At 45.9% G+C, this 24,485-nt stretch overlaps 1 protein-coding gene across 1 annotated transcript in view; it reads right to left on the reverse strand.

The window, feature by feature from the left end:
* Positions 1 to 2,261: 2,261 nt before the first annotated feature.
* LOC149344918 (ATP-binding cassette sub-family C member 4-like) overlaps positions 2,262 to 24,485 on the reverse strand; it is a 72,543-nt gene continuing 50,319 nt past the window's right edge. The window contains exons 19-27 of the mRNA XM_089546406.1: positions 24,232 to 24,382; positions 23,101 to 23,331; positions 22,484 to 22,587; positions 18,541 to 18,738; positions 13,144 to 13,299; positions 12,087 to 12,176; positions 10,736 to 10,908; positions 4,367 to 4,472; positions 2,262 to 4,130 (exon numbers count right to left, since the gene is read on the reverse strand). Of these exons, the coding sequence (XP_089402532.1) occupies positions 3,810 to 4,130; positions 4,367 to 4,472; positions 10,736 to 10,908; positions 12,087 to 12,176; positions 13,144 to 13,299; positions 18,541 to 18,738; positions 22,484 to 22,587; positions 23,101 to 23,331; positions 24,232 to 24,382 (1,530 nt within the window). The 3' untranslated portion in view covers positions 2,262 to 3,809. The remainder of the gene's footprint in view (positions 4,131 to 4,366; positions 4,473 to 10,735; positions 10,909 to 12,086; positions 12,177 to 13,143; positions 13,300 to 18,540; positions 18,739 to 22,483; positions 22,588 to 23,100; positions 23,332 to 24,231; positions 24,383 to 24,485) is intronic.

Genomic DNA, 24,485 nt, shown 5'->3' on the forward strand with positions numbered 1-24,485 from the left:
CTGTGTGTCCGTCCTTTTACTGTATTTCATAGCGCTCACGAATACCTCCAATATTGTCTGGATGCCACCTCAAACCCGCATTTATCGGAAAAAGCCGGACTGTATCTGTCCTCGCTTCGGCGAGCGCGGCTTCGGCCGCTTATCTGTTTTTTTCAGCAGCGTCCGCTCCAGCGGACGCAGTTGTTGCTGCGACGCGCGTCTTTTCCTTCCTTTTTCTCTTTCCTTTGATCTCTTAACTCTCCTCTATCTGCACGTGGCAACGGTGGTGGCTCGGCTGAGCCAGTAGGCAGGCCCATGCAATTTCCTTTCATCCTTCTCTCAGTCGCAACTAATAAAGAAAAAAAAGTTATCTCAGTCGCAACAACAACAACAACAACAACAGCGCCGGTGTAGTAGCGTCTCCACTTCAAATGTAACAGTCCCTGGTTCGATTCCCAGCCTCGATTTTTTTTTTCAGTAGTGACGCCGAAACACAGACACACTTGTTAGCATTTCTTGGTCACGACAGTATGAGGCATTAAAGGCTTTCGCCTTAAAATTGTTTTCTATAGACTTTTACCTTTTATTTTTACTCTGGTTTTGCTTCTATATTTTTGACACTGCTCTCGCTGTGTTCATTCTTGAATGTTTAGCTGCTTTCATTTTCTTACTGGCTCCAATTTCTTTTGCCTTCGCTAGGTTTATACATCTTGGTGCACTCGGAATGACCGTGTTTCAGGTCGACTAGGAAAATTTTTGGCATTGGTGATATTTGACTCCTTTTATTTTGCCCTTAGTTACATTTCTTATGACTATTATAAATGCTCTTCTTTTCTCCCAACATAATTTGTGGAAAGTTCCAGCCGAACGGAAAACTTGGCGAGATTGTATGAGTTCATGCTTGCGCAGCGCAGAAATCAGGACAAAAAGGAGACGGGAGACACGAGAGCTCGTGTCATTCCTTTTGTCCTGTTTTCTGCGCTGCTTAAGCATGAAAGTTTCGGCGCCTGTTGTGTCGAATTTTTGTGTTAGTTCTCGTCTGTTCACGGTGTCACCCGTGCTGTGCAAGACCAACTAGCCCAAACCAAAATTCTGAGTGATACATATGACCCCCTATGGTGCTAAGTAAAATCTGCAGATTCTCTTGCTTCTTGACATATTTTATTTGTTTGCAATCCATACGTTTGATTTCCTGTCATGTTCTTGATCTTTTTTTGCTATGGCTTTTTTTAGGTTTTTTTTTTCCTTTCCGAGTTCTTCTGTTAGAAAGTGCCAGGCGTGAATTTCTTTGAATTTTTCTTTTAGAATTCCACATCCGCTTTCCACCTGTAATAACGGGCTTCATTTATTCCAATCGCGTAAATTTTCTTGCACAAAATCTGTTCCTACGACGTTCTTGTGTGACCTTAGTTCCTTCATCTTCATTAATATTGAACTGATGCCTATTTCTCGACATGATTTATCCTTTTGGTATTTTGCGTTACCTATTGCCCATTTCTTTTTACTTGTACCTTTTGCTTTTTGTTGCATGCTTTGCTGTATTTGTTCCAGTGTTGTAGCACCGCTTCCACATGGCTTCTCCGAGAATGCCCTCTGTTCGTAGCTGAAAGACATAGGCTCTGCTGTGGTCTAGACTGCCCCAACGCTTGCCCGCCGACCAAGAGGAATCTATTAGGACGATGTCCACATCGATTGCCAGACCTGAAGGATTGCCAGGTACTCTTCTGGTTCTTTCCTCTTTAATTCCCCTTTTCTCTTTCCGCTAGCACTGCGTACGCACCCGGAACAGACTTCTGGTGAGCCTTTACCTTCCCTCTTCCTCTTTTTTAAGTCTTTAGGGCTGCACAACTGAAGGAAGAAATAAATGCGTTCTGCCAACTTATGTCGCGACAAATGGCCGCCCGAACACTTTGCCAACAGGCAGAAATGCTTTGCTGCGGGGCCGCATGCGCCGACACAGCAGCAGAGAGCTGCTGCCTAATAATAGCCGTGGTGCGTAGCAGTGACTTTTCTGGGTTTTATCGAATGTATTCATTGATGACCACCATTTATTATAAAGATAAACGTCTCTCTCCCAGCATCCCTGCAGTCGCAAAGGATAATGACAAAGATCTATTAACGATATCACATTTCGCAATTTTTCATCCGTGTGATTTGTATCTACACCTCTTGGTGTGTATTGTTAATGTCGGAAGTTTGTTAACGAACTATGGTCAGTTACTTTATAGTGTATGCTTTGGGGCTGTAAACCTTCACCCAGCTTTCCAGAGAAAGGTAGATGGTAACGATTGCTAAAAAATGTTTATTCACGCATTTCGTTCACCAGACATACGACACAGTGCGATAGAAACATCTCAATATGGCACAAATTTTATTCGAGACAATCAATTTCTTGCTGCATTTGCACAGTTTCAAAGTGGAAACCGAGTATGTGGAACATCTTCTCACGATAAATACCATCAGTCAAATGGAAGCATTTTTATGTAGACAACAAACTATCACAAAATTAGTGCCGGCATCAAGTCCTGCACGCATGCCTCGAGCGAGGCAAGCGCTTCGTGAGCATTATAAGCCTTTTTCGGAATTTTATTTGCTTGTTTTCTGTGGGCTTTACAAGATATATTCCTGGAGAGCTTTAATCATCACTCAATAAGCTCAATTCATATAAAGACCGGAGCGCCTTACGGTACATTTGAGATTAATCGTCCGATTACATAGTGAGCAACCAAACAAAGGTGCTACATTTTTCAGTGGAGACTGCAATACTGTTTGACAGATTTCCACAAAACCGATACCACCGATATTTTAGTCGCATCAAAGCATAGTCGATAACATCGCATTACATTAAAAACGTTGAAAAAAATGTGAAATTTGCAGCACTCAACGGATCACGTTCTCTGTCCCAGTTTGCTACGGTACCCACTTTTCGTGTATTTCTCCGTGTGATCAACACAGACATTATGACTGAATAGTAACCAGCACAGCATGAGACGATCTGACAGTGGAATCAGAAATAAAATGTAGATGTCGCAAATATAGTCTCAGAGTGAAATATAAGCGCAGTTTTATTTCCGTACAAAGAAGTGCGAGAATGCCACCTCCGGTTTCACACTGGTTCAATGTGGCATGTTTTTTTTTTTTTCCAGCTTCAACCAAAGTGAAAGTGCGGCTACTTGGTCTCAGTGTTTGTGCAGCAAACCGGTACTAACCGATCGCTGCCGAAGATATGATAATGGCTAAAAAAGACAGTTTTGCTAAAACCTCAGTGAATTCCAAACGAACCATTTCTAATTTATAGAAATATTAACCTAAAGTAACCACCAATTCACTTGATGATAGTTGCAATTCATTGTTCACTATATAGCGTAGCGGTCCCACTGAAGGAAGTACATTTGGTCCTTGTTGAGCGGCTCATCGCTCGCCTGTTCGAACAGCCTGCGGCCAACACGACAAATAACTAAGTGTGCAGAAGAGTCAGGGAGCGCCCTTCAGGTACCCATCTCGATAGGAACACGACTGTGTAGGGTCGACACGAACGGTTAATGCTATCCGAGAAGAAAAAACGGACCGCATCCACACATTTTGTCTTTCACAAGCGTACCATCCATGACCTCTAAGCAACTCTCATGGAACACACGCACTGAAATGAAACAAGTGGGCCTTGTCTCAATCTGTAGCTGCCACTGCTGGCATGTCTTTTCAGTGCTGGTACACCTGGCAGCATGCCACGATGACTTTCCCTGGCAAGAAAGACTTGCACTTAACGTGTGTACTTGCCGCGGTGAAGATAAGCGTCTCAAATAGCGCTTCGCCTACGAGTAGTGGTTGAATCACAGGCTAGTGTAGTGCTGCCCATCTTCCGTGTCACCTTCTTCTTCCTCGATGACTTCCGTAGCACGGCCGGATGTCACAACGTCAGGCCGCGAAGGCACGAACCATGGAGGCAGCTCTTCCTCGTGCTCGATCTTGGCGTCGCCGGCTTCGAGGCTGGCAGACGGGAACCTCTGTACGTGGGCCTGACACGCCATCTTCCAGAGCTGACGCGCCATGGCTGGTCCCGTGTGCTGCACCATGCCCGTGAAGTGACTCGCTTCGCTCTTCATAAGCTCGTACGGTTCGTCGAACTCCAGAATACGACCAGCGTCCAGAACCTGCCAAAAGGGGCCAAAGTCCAAGAAAATTTAAGCAAGGAGGTACAACATCCGGACAGAAACGCAGAAAGTAATCCGTTCTTCACAAAATCAAACAAGAAGAGACGTTGTAGAAGCGTCCTTGAACTTCAAGTATTGTAAAGTAGCAATGCAGACTAGGAACGCAGCATGGAATTCCAGGAAAATAGCACGGCAACTATAAGCAACGTTGCAAGTGCCCAAAGGGCGTGACTCACAATGACCCGATCCGAGTCCATGATTGTGTGCAACCTGTGGGCTATCGTGATCACCGTGCAGTTTTTGAAGTTTTCGCGGATCGTCGTCTGGATGAGGGCGTCCGTCCTGCAAAGAGGAGTGAAAGAGTTTCAACACGGCACTCAGCTTGTGCGGCAATGCATAAATATCTACAAGACTGAATTTCTTTTCATTGTAATCCTCAATGTCTTTAAAAGATATCGAAGTGTCCCGTCTTGACTTTAAAGGAATTTTATTTTGTAGATGGAAATCATTTTGTACGGCACTTTTTGTCCACCGAAATCTGCGGTCCAAAGCTGGTTTAGCAACTTCGAAAACGCAACATATAAATGACAGCACCATTACTCGAGTGATAGTATTAGAATACTACCCCCGCACTTTGAAAAATTAGAGAATGAATGACGCTGCTAAAAAGATAGAAGTCCTAAGAGTTATAATCTACTAAAGGAGTCTTGCTGCAGCTTTCATGAAGTGGAAATTTCAAGTAGTTTACGGATACCGCCACCTTGGCTTTACTTCTTCAAGTTGCCCAACCAGAGAATAAATTGCTCTAAGGCTCAAAAAAGCCCGGCCAGTACTCTCCAAGAACTAAACCCTCATGATGCAGAAGCTCTGTCCGGACTCCATCTCCCTGGAAATGCTAGCCATAAAAATGCAAACCTCTCAAGACTGTGAGAAGTAACCGAGGCCACCAAGACGCGAAACGGCGGAATTCACGCAATTCAAACAACTGCACTGACTGTGCTAGAACTGTATCAGTTTTCTGAAAACATACCGAACACTGACGCACTCGTTCTCTCCGATGATTATTGAAGCAAACACTGCTGACCACATGGAAACCTCTCGTGAATGCTAACTGTATAGGAAGAAGTTCCGACCGCTGAAAAATAGGATGATAATACCGCTTTATTCGAGAATCCGGATCCAAGCGTTGACCTTCACCTTGCCGACCTCAAAAAAAAAAGGCGGAGTGTGTGCGACGGTAGTGGCATCAAGTGGCAGGTGGACTTAGCCTTACATTCAGGATGTTGGCTATGACTCCGCCTCTGTCTCATAATAAAAAGGAGATATACCTCGCAGAGAATACCAAAAGTATATTTCCTTCGCAATAGCCACGAAGTATCATAAAAGACAAAGTAAGTGCAGAGACATTCAAAGGAAGCGAAAAAATAACCTGAAACTAGATGTCTCGAGAAATTACCGTGGTTTGGGACAGCCAGTCACGCTAGATGTGGCTAAGTACCTCGAAGAATGGTATGTCATGTTGTCATGATGCAAACTAAACACTTGAGAAGTTACATGAACAGAGTAATAAAAGCTGCCTGCTGATAAACAGCGTAAAAACCAAAGCTATGCTCTTTACGTCAAACCAAACGCCAATTAGCTGCAACTTTAACATTCATATTGGCAGTAATGCTGTTGGGGTGGTTTGAGAAGCAAAAACGCTAGGTGTAATATTTATTAAGCACTCATCATAGGTAGAACCCGCACGTGCAACGTGCATTAAACAATGCTGCCAAACTATCGGGAGTACCCTGCAAGCTCATTTGCATGTTAGCACTGATATTCCGCCCCTTCTACGGGAATGTTTACAGGAAGTAAAGGTCATCGTCGCCGGTAATGCTCTAGTCTTCTGTAACGTGACACTTTGTCCCCTGCTGCAAGAAAGAGGCATACAGCTGCGTTTACGTCTGCCGGAAACGCAGTAATTGCCGTCTGTATGATATATCATACAGACGGCAATTTCGTTTCGGAAAGAGCAGTACGCGGCCTTAAAATCCTTCCTTGCTTATACCCAAACTTGAAATCTGAATCGAAACACGCGCTGCAAGCAGGTGTTGCTCATCATAACCGTTCTACCACATCCGGTCTTGGGTGCAGCCCGTACTTTTCGTATTTTTAAAAGTGGTATGGTTACCCGAGAACCACGAAATAGGAATCGTCGAGAAAGTTAACTCCAAATATAATAATCTAAGAGCAAAATAACTAACCACCGACAATTAAAGCTAACTTTCATGGACACCATCTATTCGCAGTCGCCGATACAGATTCATAAGTACTGTCTTCATGCGGAAAAGAATGAATTCAAAAGTGATCAGTTATGGGTCCACACTTAGTACAGACTGGATTCTAAGGGAAGGCAAGCGCAGCAGCAGCAGTCGGAGGGTCAGGTGGCCGGATGATATTATAAAGTTTGTGGGATAAGGTGGCTGCAGCTCACACACTACAAGATCAGCTGGAGGGAAATGAGAGAGGCATTTGTCCTGTAGTGGACACAGTTGGACTCATGCTGATGGTGATCACTTATACTCAAGAGAAGGCAGCGGTAATCCTTGAAACCATTCAATATTAAGGACCATGTGAAAATACTGGAAAGGTCGCAGTTCGAAAAGTGCCATTGCATGCAAGGAGCAGTAATGACTCCACATCTAGAGTTCTTGAAGAGGAAGACAGAAGACACAAGTAGACCAGGCGTAAAAAGAGAATACGAGCATAATATTGGAACAACTTACACGCTGGAAGCTTGGGCATGGCGGTTTGTCATTATCGCTGCAGCGCAAAAGGCTAGGATTTCAAGCGTGGTATTTCCAAATTATGTTTCTGAAACGCCTTGGAGAAATCGTGTAAGCATGCATGGCAAGAAAGTTTTCGGAATAAGACAGAGAGCCGCGAGGCAGGAGGATACCCAATTAAACTTGTAATATCTGTCTCAGAGAACCTGCTAAGAGATCTCCCGAGTTTAGGCCGCTGTGGAACCACTGAAAGGCAGGAAAAAGGAAAAAGAAAGGCCGCTTTTTATCCCGAACCTACATAGGATTTCACACAACTCCGAGAGGGTTGGATCACGGCTCAACGTGAATGTCGTCTTTTTCTGCGCCCGATAAGCTCTGAAAGCATTGGCACATGGTCAACTTTTGCAACACAAGCAGGGCGAGCTGCGTCAAGAAAGTCCAAAAAAGAATTGTGAAGTGTACTATAGCAATGTTGTATACAGGATTCCGCTGTCATGTGCAAGCACAACACGGGACAAACAGGGAGATGTCTCAATGACCGGCAACGAGAACACAATAACAACGTAAGCAACACTGTGGACTCTGCAGAGTTTCAATGCAGAGACTGCAAGAAAAAAGAAAGGAAGATAAGAAAAAACCATGTCAATGCATTTTCAGCCAGTGCGAGGTTTTTACAGATAGCAGCCTCAAAATAACCAGAGAGATTATTAAAGCCTAAAAAATTCAAAGACATGAAGGTCAATGCGTTAGCAACGCATCAATAGCTTTGTCAGAAAAATAGCTACGCTTTCTTAAAGATCGATCAGTAAATGCACTCAGCTGAGGGTTCATTTTTACCACATGCACAGTTCCAATGGTGCCATGCTTGTCATTCATTTTTTGTGTGTGTACTTTCATTTGAAATTGTTTGCTACAGTATTTAAGCAATAGAGAATCCTCAATAAAAAATCAGTTGTAAGTTCAGCGCCGTTTCTGTATTCGTCTCGTCCTTGTCTTTCGCGCTGCATTGATAAAAGAACAATTTCAACGGATACCAAAGAACAAGCAGAAAATAATGAGAAAGCACCACTTTTTCCTTCTGAAGATACGACTACAATTATTTTATCACGTTTTCAGTATTTTTTACGTTTTGTGAGCGGCCGCCGGGCCGCACTCAATGCGCTCCAAGCTACGAACCAGTGGACACGAGGCCATGGCTACCCTCATCAGCGCTGTAGACAAGCTGGCTGGCAGTGCGAAGTCGGGAATTCCCCGTCTCATGTTAAGCTTTCGAGCATTGTAGAATGTGAATTAGAAGTGAAAGCGACAGAACGAGCGGAGATAATGCCTCTGACTCTGATGAGTGACCAGCATGAAAAAAGTGTAGCTTATGATCCATCCGCGTCGCAGCACCTGCGATGCTGCAGACTCACTACGTGGTGGCGATGGATCCGGGACAGCATTATGGTGTTTTTGCTGAACCTTGCATGAATGCGCGATGAGTCTAAAGATGAACAATGCTTTAGGCCCGGTGCCGTACGCGCCAGCCAGATATACGGTTTCTGCGGATCAGATGAAGCATGGCAAGATCGCGCCCGCCCGAGAGGAAGCGCTCGTTCCTCTCGCGGATGCGAGACGGCACTACCGATAAGTGTTGTTTTTTCGTCCTCGCCACTGCAGACAACGCGGATTTCCGGTTAATACTGACTGAATTAGGCAAGTACCCCGCCCTTTAGTATACAACACTGAAATGTGGACACGAGGAAGCCGAACGAAACGGGCTGTATAAAGAAGCAACAGCACGCGAAATGCATCCTTTAGTGCGTTCCATGCAGGATATCGCTAGCGATGGGCTGGATTAACGACACATCCTTTATTGTGGGAGCTTTCACAGGAGGCTGCTTGGTGCGGCGGTATCAGAAATATTCAGTAAAATAATTACTTTTCTCCCATCTCTGTTTTAAAAGAGTGTTGCTTTGGTCACGCTCAGTAACAAAACAGCCATGGCGGCCAGAAATATCGGTGGCAGATTTTCTGTACACTGCCCCTTTAAAAGCCTATTCGTGGTGCAGAAGGATTACATTCATTAACAGCAAGGTCAAAGCTCACCAAAAAGTGGCTACAGTTTCCCACATGTAGTAGAGGCAGCCCTCCATGTGCGCATTTTAAGCTCCTTTGTGAGGCGCTACTTACCAATGGACTGAATTCCTTCATATGATGTTAAAATAAGATGAATATAGGCCTCTTCCTGCAAGTTATTCGCTGAGACAGCACAGCGTTTCCATGCCGGGCGAAAAAAAAAAGTCGATGCCCCAAAAATTTACTTCGAAATTTACTTTGAACACTACTTGTTCGTGCGAAATGTAGTATCGGGGTCAAATGTGGTATACTCCACGCGGCGGGAGCCGGAGCAACGGAAACCTGCGTCCTTTTGGCGAGCTAAAGCACGAAACACTGAAAAGAGGCAAGCAACATGCGTGCTGAAAATAAAGGTCACGCATGGGCTGTCTAGATCCCAGATGCCGCTTGTAGATGGCGTTGCTCTTGCCCTCAATGACTGCACCATTATATTGCCCGGCTGCCCTTAAGGTTCTTCAAAATCGGACTTAAAAACGGATGGTGTTATTCTCCTACTGGCCACCAATTATCAATCGCATAACACTCATGAAGGACATTTGCCAGGAACTACTGTGCAAGTGCTTCCATTTGACATCCTTCAAATTACCGTTGCATGTGGAAGAAAGTATGCATTTTGTCAGCTCCCCGTTCAAAAGCACACCCTTCTGCGTATCGAATTTGTCTTTTAAAAATTGTGATTCAGAAGAAACCACTCCGGCTCTCAGAGGCTGCTACAACAGGTAGCATGACTATTTCAAAGCTGTTTTCATAAGCGGTTGTGCAGTGTGTAGACAAAACAGAAAGTAAGCTTTTCAGTTGGCCGTACCACAAAGCCGCACACATCTGACTTCCAGTGTTGCAATTACACATGTTGCACACTGTTGCAACAACCTAGAGCAAAACCAGCCCTTCAGGTCAGATAGAAATTCTTTAAAAGGTTGTGCACCAGGTCTGAAGTCGTTCATTGAACTCAGCAAACTCATATATCCAGCCCCATATCAATCCCAGGTATTGAGAAAGAGGCACTATTTTAAGAACTTCAGGGCTACAAACTACAAAACTATCCTACTTCTGCTAATAAACAGAGCTGCCATACCGATTACTCATGTCAAAAACACTTCCACCATGCTATTCTAACATGTGATATTTTTTGAATCTGTGTCCAGTCGTTGTACCGCCTTGCTGTACAACACCCCAAAGTGGACCGTTTCTACCTGGTCGTTTATTTTCGTTGACGATTTTTGTCATCTTTAAAAAGCCTGTAGCAAGAACAGCCTGAAAGTTCTGCCTCTGCTGCATTCGTTATTCCATCCCCGCACAGCGAATTATGACCACCCAATGTTAAACTGCCTGGACAGAACAATTGACTTAAAGGAGAGGGCTGAGTCGGGCTGGTTGGTTCATGTTGAATGGTACGGCAAAACAGCGCTGATCGACGGGACGGAAGAAGAAGAGACAGACACATGCGCTGATCAGGTGTCATCAGCGCATGTGTCTGTCTCTTCTTCCGTCCCGTCCATCAGCCCTGTTTTGCCGTACCGTTCAATTGGCTTCAAGCCAGACTTCGAAAATGCGGCTACAGATAGAGGCCATGACAAGAAATTACGGTGGCGTAACGTTCGTGACAACTGTCCATCTCTCTGCGTAAAAGGTCGCAAAAGCCTGCCACACAGTTTCTGTTACAGTCAAGTCTGGGCATGCACATCCACAAGACCTAAGGTACAAGAGGCGCCCTTATACCTGGGGTCCACGTTTGCCGTAGCCTCGTCCATGACGAGTATCTTGTTCTGGCGCAGGATGGCCCTTGCGAGACATATGAGCTGTCGCTGCCCCACGCTGAAGTTGCCGCCACCCTCGGTCACCTGGGCTGACAGCCCGCCCGGAAGGTCCTCGATGGCGCTCTTCAAGCGCACCTGCGCGTTGTTCACTGATCAGAAAAGAGTATGAGGCAGTCGACAGGAGGTGTCTTCCGGCAGCACTGGCCGCTTTCGACGGCAGCAGAACGTCAGCAAACCGAACTGTTGAAGCTTAATCAGCAATCCTGAAAGCAGCTTTTTATTCCCAGCTCATGGGCCATGGTTTCTGCTGTGCGCTTGTATTGAGGCCGACTCAGGGCCTTTTTGGAACCCTCCATCACCTACGTGCGCCTCGGTTCCTTTGCCACGCACCTTATTCAGATAAGATACCTAATTCTTCGTTATTTCTCGAACACATACTCTGGCAAAATTTCACGTGTTTTAAAAGCCACATTCTTTGGTTTCAGTACAGGCTCCATGAAAACAATTAAGCTCGAACTCTCAAAATGCGGCTCCTCAAAAAAAATCGCACGCAGATATGGAAAGATTGCCCTCCCATTTAGCGCCTGCCGACACCCCAAATAAAAAGGAATTGGTTTACTGGTTTATTGAGGTTTAACGTCCCAAAGCAACTCAGGTTAAAATAAAAAAGAATCGGCAATCAAATAAACTAACTAGTGGCTATATAGGGTCACGATCCTCAGACAGCAGCGCGCAAGACGCTAAAATATAGATACAGCTCACAGTCCCTTTGATGTTCTGCACGTGAAGTGTCATACTGTATGTCGCTCAGTCATCCGCGAAGGCCGCGATGGATTCTCCAGCCGGTCCTTATAAGCGCAAAAGTAACGTATGCATACTTTTGCCTGCATACTCGCCTGTAAAGCAGCACTCTTCAGTTCTACTCACAATGTAGCCATCCTGCGATACGACATTCACTACCACGTACCTCAATACTGCGAGCTAGCAGATAATACCGACAAATTACATGGACAAATTACGTGCAAGACATTTTCCAGTCCCCAAAGATATCCTGTTTTGCATCAGGGATTGTAATTCTTATTGAGAAGTCGCCGCCATTAGATCATGATGCAGTCACGTACCAATGTCCGCGCAAGGGCGGAAAGCTATCAAGCTCAGGAATACAAGCTGTTACGTTGCGGCAGTATGGCACAAGCGAGTTCCCATCAATTCCATCTTACGGTCAGTAAGCCTCTCAGGCTCAGAGATAGCAGAGAATGCGACTTAGAGAGGCACAACGTGGATGGGGAAACAAAGTGGATGTGGCATATTACCTCTTCCAGGGCCTTCCACATCTGGTCGTCACTGTGCTCCGAGAAGGGGTCCAAGTTGCGCCTAATGGGCCCTGTGAACAGTACGGGGTCCTGCAAGGCAGTGCCAAGAGGAGAGAGTTAAATAGGTTGGCCTAATTTTGCGGGAAAGCGTGAAGAAACTGGAGCACGCGCTGAGGCAGCTGTGTGCCACTAGCATCATTCAAGCAATCTTAACATGCAATAAACATTATTCTGCCGTATAAAGCAGCACTTTCCTGTGGCAAGTAAGCACAGAAAAGAAGTATCAAATAAGAGGCGCTAACCGCGACACTGTGTTTTCAAGATTTCGAGCAGCATGGCACTGTCGGCCACATCATCCTATAATCATTAGAGCAAGACCACTATGATTTTCGCAGCATTATGGGCAGGAAAATGAAGCAAAAAAAGAAAAAACGCATTCTATTATCTGCACTTGATTGTCAGAAATGGAGCCGTACAACCTGTATTGCACTATTGGCCCAGCATGACGAAGAGAAGGAGCAAAACAAAAGGCGGCATAAGTGCTGATCAAAAATATAAGTGCAAACCGACTGCGCCAATACTGCGCACTGGTGACGTAGCGCGTATTTTTCTTCTGCATAAAGTCGCGATAACTTATTTAGTGACAATAACATAACAATACATGACGCCGCAGACTCGAGACTGCAAAAAGCGAGAACCTTAAATAAACCACTTAGTACTTGGTTTTGTTCGGTAGCGCTGTAGTCGCATTTCAGAGACTTTTGTCGGCATGAATGAGACTGCCAACAGAAAACCTTGATTTTCTGAAGAAACAAGGCCGTAGTCACTATTAACACAAAATGGAAAATTACTTGTCATTTGGAAGCCTTATCAAAACTGCGGAGTCGTATCTAGTGTTTTACGCAACTAGCTCGCAGGACCAGCTTACTGGCAGCAGTATTGAAAAGACTAAATTGACTTTCATAGGCTTCGCGTATCAACATAAGGCCTCTGCCACCCCCCCCCCCCCCCTGCCTCCCCTCTTTCAGCCTGCCGCATGTCGCGACGCACGCTTCACCTGGGGAATGATGGAAATCTTGCTGCGGAGGTCATGAAGGCCGATGTAGCGGATGTCGATGCCATCGATGAGGATGGGCCCGTCCGGCTCCGTCATTCGGAACAGTGCTGCGATTATGGAGCTCTTGCCAGCGCCTGTTCGGCCCACGACGCCAATCTGCGCGAGGTCACCAGGGCAAGCCGCCATGTTAAAATGAAACGCACTGCCACGAGCGTGATTCAACCGCATGCTTGGATACCTTCCAACCGCATGCACAAGGTATCCAACCGCATGCTTGGATACCTTCGCAGAAATTTTTCATGTGCACCGAGTTCATTAAAACTATTACTTTACAAAACATTGGTCCGCTCTAAATTGGAATATGCTTCATCGGTGTGGAACCCTGGGGTCGAATCTCTCATTTCTGACTTAGAATCAATTCAAAACCGCGGTTGTCGCTTCATTCTTTCCAACTATCATCGTACTAGCAGTGTAACTGCCATGAAAGCTCACCTTTCTTTACAGCTTCTTTCCCATCGCAGGTCAATAGCTTCATTATGTACATTTCACAAAATTTATCATAATCCTCATCTTAAAGAGAAGTTATTAAAAAGACCACCCTATATTTCAGCACGCATTGATCACCGCCACAAAGTTTGGATCCCTCCGTGTCGCACAAGATGTTTTCATGATTCATTCATACCCAGAACTTGTGTCAGCTGGAATCACCTTCCTAACAATATTGCTGTAATTACTGATCCTGCTGCATTTCCTAACACTGTTATTAATTTTATATAAGTAAGTGTCCATAACTTTGTTAATTTATTAGCTGCTGTTTTCGTTTGTGTTTTGTTTTGTGAAATGCTGCCTTTTGTTAATTCTGTTATTGATTTTATACCAATGTTTGCTGTAACTATATGCAATTTTTCTAGCTGCTGTTTTGATTTTGGTACTTGCATGTATTCCCACTCCCCTCTGTAACGCCTAACGGCCCTGAGGGTAAATAAATAAATAAATAACAAATAAATAACAATGACACAGGCACGAAGGTAGCAGGGGGCGTCGAAAGTGCAATTTTATTCAGGAGAACGTGTGCCCCTGAAAGGAACTCGGCGGTGATGGTAACGGAAAGCGCACCTGGAAGTCAAGGGAAAGTCTGATCGAGGCTGTCAGCCGCGGTCTATTTATAAACAACTCAGACCATTCTACACAATGGCCGCAGATTTCCACGAACCATCAAAAACCTTGCGGAGTCGGATTTGGTTTCGGTTTGGTTTTTCAAAGAATTTGGCTCCGTCCTTGCCAGCTAATCCTCACAGCGCCCCTTGATCGCGTTTCGGGAATTATGTGGCGATGTTAGTGACACACAGCTGTACGCAGCGTGCATCGCCAGCGTAGGCGGCATTACATAAGCGAGCGAAATTTTGTTGCCACTGCTGAACTTCCCCTCCACAGTAAGAAAACTTATTTACTGAAACTCCTCCCCAATCCACGGTAATTCACTGCAGGTCTAGGCAGACAACTTTGTTTATTGCGTACTTTATTTTCAAGCGGCTTGTAATTTACGACGAACCTAAGCGCGCACGGGAAACTATTCTTGGAGCCGTCGACTGCGCCGGGTCAGGACATGACAAAGCACGAGAGAAGCTAACGCATGTGCAGAGTCCGCGTCCGCGCGTACGAACGGAAGCGTTAGCGAAAAAGCAACAGCTAACACGCGCAGCCCCGCTGCATTCTTCTGCGTTGCAGCGTGGACCAAAGCAACCCACTTATTCGCATAGCACGGCAAAGCTGCAGTCGTCAGAGCGCTGAGATTTTTTCCACAGATGGCGTGACATACGGTCGGCTTCTTGGCGCAAGTGTCGCCACCTGGTGAACTTGCCCAACACTGAGCTTTAACGAATGGTCTTATCTTTTGAGTAACAACGCAAGAAAACCAAACATTTGCCCTTAAGCCCTCACCATGGGCGTTGCTACTACTCCTGTGATTCCACTCACATGGTCACCCCTATCGAAGGTGTACGTAGATTTTGGAAGTCCACTGTTATTTCCTCAAAATCCCCCTTACACTGAAGATAACCTAAGCTAGAGCACACGCGTCGCTGTATTTCAGTCTGTATGCTTGGAGTGTTCACCGCACATTCACGACAGAGTCGTTTTTACGTGCCAAATTTCTTTATCATTCAGTAGCAATAATTGCGGAGTAGGGAACTAAAAGCGCTAAAGACTTTCTATACCCATCCCCAGCCTTAATCTTCCTCTATGCAAGAAATTTGTCTCCTATACGTGCCTATGGGCTTGGGCAAGGCATGCAATACGAAGGCAAGATAACCGTTGGTCGTTCATGGTAACGGAGTGAATTCCAAGAGAAGGCAAGCGTAGCATGAGGCGGCAGAAAGTTAGGTGGGTGGATGACGTCAAGAAGTTTACAGGGATAGAATAGCCTCAGCTGGCAAGGCACTGGGTTAATTGGAGAGACATGGTAGACTCTTTTGCTCTGCAGTGGGCGTATTTAGACTGATGATGATGATATCTCCGATAACTTCTACAGGAGCACGTGTAGCTTCCATATGAAAGTAGCGATAATAACCAATGCGCTGTATCATCGCTAAAAATTATAGCTACTCACGGATCACTCCAATACGTATCTCTTTTTCTCGCTGAAAGTACCCACGCTAACCAATAAGCTCTCTCTTACCCTATAAATTTCAGCTAATCACGGATCACCAGAATATGTGCCTCTTGCTCTAATGAAAGTACTGATGCTAACCAATGCGCTCTCTCATAACCTATAAATCTGAGTTAATCATGGATCTTCGGAATAAGTATCCCTTTTTTTCTGTCCGAAAGTACTGACGCAAACCAATGCGCTCTATCCTACCCTATAAATCTCAGCTAATCACTGATTACAGGTATACGTGTGTCTGGTTCTGCCTGCAAGTCCCGATGCTAACGAATGCACTCTCTCAGACCCTCTCAATCTCAACTAACCACAGAACGCCAGAATGCGTGTCTCTTGTTTTATCTGAAACCCCCGACGTTAAGGAATGCGTTTTTCATACCCTATGAATGTCAGCTGATGACGCATCACCGGAATACATGTCTCTTGTTCTATCCAAAAGTTCCGATGTTAAGCAATGCGCTCTCTGATAGCCTATACATCTCAGCTAATTACGGATGACTGGCGCACCGCATAAAATATTCGTGTTTCTCTCCTCCTCGAAGCATGAAGGAATCGCTCTCACTTCTAAAAGCTCTAAAGCCGCACTCATACAAGACATCTGTGGGCGTGTATTTACAACGCAATGCTATCCGCGTTATTCGTCCCACATGGTCTAAAAGACTGTTGCGCTGGCGAATGTGACTGCTAGCTTCATGCCGCTCATTTGTCATCAGCCGGGAAAGTTCACAGCGAGCAATAAAATACAAAAATTGCAAGGCCTACATACGAGGTAGTTAGTGTGGGATCTTCGAGACTTTTTGCGACTTAACATTTGCTTAGCCCCGCAGAAACTAACGTGGTTTAAAGCACTTCTTGACTTCGGCAATGCCTTTCGGTGCAGCTTTCGAAGTGCGAGCTGCGCATCCTGCGCAACCATTCCATGAGTTTTCTTGTTCGCCGCGCACAGTGTCGCATACCCTGTGTAGGAACGTGGAATTCCTTGAGGTGCAATGTTCAGTGCGTTCAGGAAGACAGTTTTCTTTTGAATGCGGGTGCACTGGACATTTGCCCCATTGGCTCAATCCGCAGTTGCCGGTCATATCGGCGTACAAGCTGCCACATAGTCCTCGAAAAAGGAAAAACAGTAGCGCCGAAAAACACACACACACAGTTCAAGGACGACGTAGGACAAGCGCTCAAGGACAAGCGGACAAGCGTGTGAACCACGACTTGATGGGATAAGGATTCTGGGCAGGAGCGGTGATAGTAAGGCACGGGAGGTTTTGGAGGCGTACCACATAAGGAAAAGAGGAAAAAGTTGTGTCAGCGATACGTCTGTGAACCTTTTTAAAACTAAAATTCCATATCTTCAACGGTTCTGTTGATTGCACATGAGGTTACTTTCTGCGCATGCCTACGCTTTTGTATATTTGCTCGCTTTTCAGAAATTAAAGTCAGATGAAGTGAGCGCTTGTCCTACGTCGTTCTTGATGTGTGTGTGTGTGTGTTTTTCGGCGCTACTGTTTTTCCATTTTCGAGTACAATGAACCATCTAGCCCAAATAGAAGTTCTTCTAAACTATATGCCACATAGTCATCGGTAAGGACCACTGTGCGCTCGGTAAGGCCGCTGCTGGAATTTGCAGTGTTGAAAAAGGCGATGCTTCATCTGGGACGCTTGAATTATATTCTGTCATTTTATCCTACGTCAAATATTTCGTTCTCGTACATGTTCTTTCTAGTTTTTATGACCGCTACGCTACCTCTCCCCGTTTGTTTGTTTGTTTTTTGCGGCCCGAAAGTACCCTTATACATATACAAACAACATTCTCAAAGCTTAAGCATCCCCTGACGGGATGCTTATGATACATCGGAAAGAAATAGTCAGTGACATTCCAGGCATTCTCAATGCGATTTGTTCGTAAAGCGCACTCCTTGAACATTAAGTCTGTTGTATACTATGCCCAGTGTGATGTCGTTAACAATTAGGCAACTAGGCGGCAACACAACCTTGTAAAGTGAAACACCTTTCCCACCGCAGTGTTAAGATATTTGTCCCCTGGCCTAATATGTCTTCAATATATGTAGTAGTCTGATTGCCCACGCTATCGCCAACGTGCTGCACAGGCTGTGGTCACGGTGGAGCATAGTACGCAAAAATGACACCCAGGGTTTAAAGTATTGCTTTTCCACAGAATTCTCTTATTGTACTTACCCAGCACGCTAAAGATGACCATCGTTAAGCAACCGACTGCCTGAATCAAATCAACATTTTTCCACACCGTGGTGTTGAAAGCAGAGCTTTAGTGAAGCTACGTAATTCCAGTCGTTGCAATCATTTGCAAATGATCTCGCGTCGTGGTCAGTTTGTTCATCTCCTGCCGCCGCGGTGGCTCAGTGGTTATGGTGCTCGGCTGCTGACCCAAAAGACGCGGGTTCGATCCCGCCGCGGCGGCTAGAATTTCTTTGGAGGAGAAATTCTAGAGGCCCGTGTACTGTGCGATGTCAGTGCACGTTAAAGAACTCCAGGTGGTCGAAATTTCCGGAGCCCTCCACTACGGCGTCTCTCATAGCCTGAGTCGCTTTGGGACGCTAAACCCCATAAACCAAACCAAACCAGTTTGTTCATCTCCGTACGAGCGATGGTTTGCGTTGGGAGGCTCATAGGACGTTTAGTAGACGAATACCGCTATAATGCAAGAGCGTGCAACGTGCACAACAGCGGACAGCCATGCAAATAGACCCAGGCGCTCGTACCTTCTCCATGGCTTTGATGTGGCAGTGCAGGTCCTTGAGAACGGGAGGCTCTCCCTTGGCGTAAGAAAGGGACATGCCGTCCAGCGTAATGGCGCCGTGTTCCGGCCACGTCGGCGGAGGCTTTTTCTCCGGCGCAGACTCCAGGTCTGCCTCGGGCTCTACGTTGCTGTACTCGAGGACACGCTCCACCGATGTCATCTGCAAAAATTGAACACCGCTTAGCTAGATGCGACTGTAGGGTGCTGTTGAAGTTGCCGAGGGAGTTGGCTAATAATTATCTGACACGGGATTCGCCCGCACGTATGACTCTTGTCTGGCGACAGTTGCCCGCAGCAGCGGAACACTTGCCGGTGTGTGCGCTTTGAACCTGCACTTGTCCAAAAAAATGCTTTGGGGCCTTGCTACACGCCACAGGAAACAAAAGCTGCGGTGTTTTCGGTTTGAGTTACCTCTGAACACCCACAGCCGCGAAACAATGTTGAAAGCTAGCCCTGGAGGCAAAATGGAGGCCCCTTCGCTGTCATTGCGCAATGGATCACCTTCGATCTTTCTCCTACCCAAGAGTAGCACATTAATAATGGTGCGAACTTAGGCCCTATACCGTAACAAGGTGATGGATGGTTCGGGCTAGTGGGTATGCGTTATAATCCATAGCGCAGCAAGAACTCAGGGGACAACCACATAGCACTTGTGGTTGTCCTCTGAGTTCTTGCTGTGCTATGTAACATAGCCCTATACCAGTTCTTCGAAATCAACCCTACATTTCCTTAAACTAACCTCAAGATAAAAGTAGTGGTTTGATGCTTCATTTCGACATGTATTACCTTTTATTTTTGTTTTCAGCACTGCTTTTCTTTTTTAAGCGGTTGTTTTGTCTGTTCATTTTGTGGCTATCAAATTGCTTTGGTATGCTGTGCACAGTGACTGTATTTTTTATGTCCGCACAATTTATCTTTTTCTACATTTCACTTCTGCTACTGTCCTTATGCTTTCTTCATATTCGTATACCCTCTTTCTTTAAACCTAATAAGACATGAAGTTTCTTATAGATAAAAAATACGCACGGGCTTATTTTCAAGTTATTCAAAGCAAACTTCAAGAACGATCACACACACACTTTTCTTGTGTCACAGTAATTATAATGACGGGTTACATAAGCACTCGGCTCTCGCGTGCAGAGCGCTAATGGCAAAAAGTAATGCTGTTCTGAAGCATCTCATGGTGTCCGCTAACGGGCAGGACATGATATATATAGGACCTCCAGCTGTCTCTCAGTGGGCGGAGACAGTGCACGAGCAACCTCCTCCTCATTGAGCAAAGAAACCATGAAGTGTGCCCGAAAGCTTTCGATTCATGCCATTATTGGACGATGACGCAAGACTCCGCCACACTCATTTGACATTATTCGAATAAACCCTAATGATCCTTGGATGCATTCGTCACTTTAACCCTATAATGGTTTGATATTCTTGCTAAAATTAAGCACAAATCAAATGCGCAGGCGATCATACGAAGTGATCCGACAAATCTGCGTTAGCAGTATTGGTTATACATTTCGCCTTTAAATTCACCGGTTTCCAACTGCGCTTTCAATTCGATTTCACGGTGGGCTTTTGGTATGATGAAGCTTCTGGAGGGTGGAGGGACTGTGAGAAGCTGAGGGGTGGAGGCTTGAAACACACAGATAGACCAAGGGTTATTCGCCGAAAGTGGTCTGTGCTGCTAACTAGTAAAAAAGTCACAGATGATCAATGCAATCCATGCGGCAGAGTATACGTTAGCATTGGTGTTCCCTTTGACTGTGGCAGCTCACCTGATCGAGTCCATAAGTCATCATGTGACACGCCTTACACCATCTTCAATTTAATGCCACTATAACAGTGTGTCCAGCCATACCTCTCGCAACTCCCTCCACCTCTACACTGTTATTCGCGACCGTGGTTTCCCTCTCCCCGTGCGTCTCCTCCCGCCGACACACCCTCGCTCTACTTTACCCTGCAGTCTCTATCCTCTCCTTCTCTCTCACTTTCGTACTTTCCCTCTCTCCACTTCGCCACCGCTACCCGGGGCTCCATACGCCGCTAACTATGGATATTTTTTGCGCTAATAAGGGCTCCAAAGCTAACACATTAAAACGTATTCCATCTGGAGTGTAGTGAACTACACAAGTAGCCGATGGTGTGTATGGCTAGCGGAGTGAAATCAAGGAAATTAAAACGCAGCCCCGGGTTAGCTCAAGCACGCAGTACCTTTCAACAGCCGTGGCCATTCTGAGCAAGACAACGAGAGTGACGGCAATAAGTCGAAGAAGAATGACCCTGAGGTGAAAGCTCCACTTCTACTCGCACAGTAATTCGTCTCGCATGACGCAATTCTCCAACCATATCATTCAGTGAACATGAGTGTCATATGGTTGTTAGCAGGGCACCCGCTTCCGAGTGGGATGAAATAGCGCCGCCAGGAGGTGAACAAAGCAAAAGATTAGCAACCGCATATTTCGAACGCATCCTTTAATTACAACTTGTTCGCATCCCAGCTCATTCGAACCAGTGGAAACTGACTGCGAACGTATGATAAAACCAGAGTTCCGGCTTAACTAAAGAAGCCGGGGTTCTGGCTACAGCATTTAAGGGCCAGTGCACTCAGCAGCTCTTCGAGACTGCCACCCTCGGTTTGCAAGCATTTTAAGAATGGCACAATATTATGCGGAGCTACACAGTCGGAGATTCCAACGTCGGAGACGGCGCAATCGTAAGTAATTAAAAAAACGCAAAAACCGCTATTGCGGCTCTTAACAAAAATCCCATGTGCCCGCGAAGGTTATCTTTCTATTTTGAGAGGAGTTTAATGTCCCTAAGCGACTCAGGCTATGAGAGACGCCGTAGTGAGGGGTTGCAAAAATTTCAACCACTTGGGGTTGTTTAACATGCACTGACATCGCCAGTATACGGGCCTCTAGAATTTCACCTCCATCGAAATTTGGCCGCCGCGGCCGGGATCGAACCCATGTCTTTGGGGTAAGCAACCGAGCGCCATAACCACTGAGACACCGCGGGGGATCTTTCTATTTTGTAAGGAACTGATTGTTTTGACTGCGTTTAGTGAGCCTCCACGAAGGTGTTGAAAGCAGTTCTCATGCGGTTTCGGCGCCAGTTTTGCAGTTTTCAGATCAAACCAAGTGTACTCACCAACTACCTTCAGCTGCCGCACCGCTAGTAGTTTTTGCACACAATCGCGCAGATACAGCCGCCATTGCAGACTGTCTACAACTTAGCTGAGGGTATCAAACACTCTGTGTTTCTCTAGGTGCTTTGTGGCTCGCTGTCCACAGGTGAGTTCGCAGCTTGGAAGGTGGGCCTGGAGTTAGTTTAAGCTAAGCTTTTTTTTTTTTCATCGGATGCTGATGTAGCAGTGTAGTGCCGCTTGAAGCTGTAGAATCTTGCAGCGTAACTGTCGATTTGCAGGCGAACGTTGAAATTTCCTATTTTACTTTCCTTTCGTATTGTCTTCCCTTTGAGGCCGCCGCGGTGGCTCAGTCGTTATGGTTTTGACTTTGACTCGAAAGACCCGGGTTTGATCCCAACCGCGGCGGTTGCATTTTAGTGGTGGCGAAATGCTCAAGCCCGTATACTGTGTGATGTTAGTGCATGTTAGAGGACCTCAGGTGGTCGAAATTATCCAAAGCCCTCAAATAGGGTACCCCTCGTAGCCTGAGTAGTTTTGGTATGTTAGCACCCATGAAACCAGCTTTTCCTTTCTGTTGAACTTAGCGCATCGTTGCACTTGAACCTTGCGCTCCGGAGACCGGCAGCTGCCTTAAGTTAACGGATAACCGGTGGTATCAGTTCCTCAAGAACAATTAAACAGTGAAGACACACTGCCCGATGCAGGTAATTGTCCAGTATTTCAATGGGACTGAACGCCGCAGTGGCTGCACACTTGCCTGGCTTTCAATCTCGGCAGACTGCCTCACGCCCCACTGGAACATCCCTGTCAGCATGAGGGCGTTAGCGATGGCCAGACCGACGCCTCCTCCGGACACTGAGCCTGCGGCAAATTTAATTAACGGCCGAGTTAATAAATTATTTATTCAGTCGACAACTTCGGCAAAAGCACACATGCTCATTCGTGCTACCAGTTCAGAATACAGTATGGAGCATAAGCACAAGCAATAGAGGACCAATACCTACTCTCTCATAGCGATAAAAGTTTTCAGTAGTCACAGCGACCGGCTCCAGTCGCTCGATTGTGACAGTTATTGTTCTTCGATTCTGCCCTAGTATTATCCGCCAAGCCCACTGAGTTGTCCTGGGGAATAACGGAGACGTGCTGGAGATCAACCCAATAACGAGGAGTGGAGAAAATTTTAATGTAATTGTTATATTCTCTTCGCCTCGGTTTTTTGTTCTTATACTCTGTTTTTTTTTTCCTTCTTTCAATAAGGCATTCCAGCACAATTTCCCCCTATCTGTAATGTCGGGAGCAGTGGGCACTGGCCCCGTGGCTAATTCGAGCATCCACAAGAAGCGAGGGAGAGCGCGTTAGAACGTCGACGCTCACCGTCCGATGAGAGGGCAAGCGACATGGTGACGACGGTGATGTAGGCGAAGCAGATGGAGTCCAGCGTGATGCCGAACCATCGGGCCGTGCACAGGAACATGTACCAGGCCGAGGTGTGGTGGTCCTGCTTGAGGTCGAACATGCGCTCGAAAGTGCGCTGCGCGTTGAAAGCGCGGATAGTGGTCAGCCCGTACAGCGAAGTGCTCAGGTGCGAGAATACCGGGCTACGTGCTGCAGGAGAGAAAAGGCAAGAAAAATTTTGTTGGGCATTTGGCTGTCGGAAAACAAAGATAGGCATGCACCTCCTTGCTGCAGTAAAAGATCAAACGGCTTCGATGCACTTCTTGCCATATGTGATACACATAATACAAATGTCAGCAGTTTTTGTTTCCCCTTAGCAAAAAAGCGCACTCACAAATTAATATCTCCGAGCAAGATCCCAGTATCAAGACCCTGAGGTTCAGAAAGCATGACGCACGCTCAATCACTGCAAAAGCTGAATCTTCCGTCGAACCAATCTCCAACTCTAATGGGCAAGTTGCTTCGCAGCTGCTGATGGAATGATTTTGTGCTTTGATTTTCTTTTAATGCTTGTGATTGTATGCGCATGCACGGTTTCATTGTTTTCTGACGTTCACCCTGGTTTTCTGATTTCTCCGCCTACCTAAAGTAAAACACTGAGTAAAGTTGTGTTGACAACCAACAACACATTCATTTGTAGTGTTGCAGATACAGTAATACCTCAAATCTGTAAAAAGCATAGGAGGTCAACCAAAATTGTTCTGTTTATTTGAACTACGGCTACGGTTGTGAGTGACTCGTTCTCAGTTTTGTGACGCAGACGGTGTTTTCAAGTGGCCAAGCCACTACAAATCACAGAATAATTTTCTCTTTTTTAGTTTGCACAACGGTATCAGACACACAGAAAACGGGGCATTAAAAAAGAATACAAAACCCCCGTGTGTTATTATTTTAGACCCCACACCTGTCTGAACCCTTTCGAACCGATTCTACCGAGAACAAATTGTCACCCTGGAGCCAAACAGTAACCGAACCTAAAAAAATTCTGGTTCCACACCATGATTGCACCGTGTCGTTCAGGACTGCTTAAGGTTCAAGGATCCTACTTACTGACTCCCTCCAGGCGCTTGACATCTCTGGCTGTCCGCATGTAAAACCGGCGCAGGTAGAAGAAAAGGACGAACAGGATCAATGTTGGGATGATGATCCAGGGGCTGATCACTGCCACCACCACCAGAACACCAAGCAGATTCAGGAAGATCTGCGGAAGGTGTGCTCCTTCACTGACAGGCACAGCAATCGTCACCGATGGTAATCAAGAATTATCCTTGAAAAACACAATCAGGTTGACTAATCCCTGTTCC

Source organism: Amblyomma mixtum, chromosome 5, assembly GCF_055824585.1.
Source record: "Amblyomma mixtum isolate Tamu chromosome 5, ASM5582458v1, whole genome shotgun sequence".
Classification (NCBI taxonomy): domain Eukaryota; kingdom Metazoa; phylum Arthropoda; class Arachnida; order Ixodida; family Ixodidae; genus Amblyomma; species Amblyomma mixtum.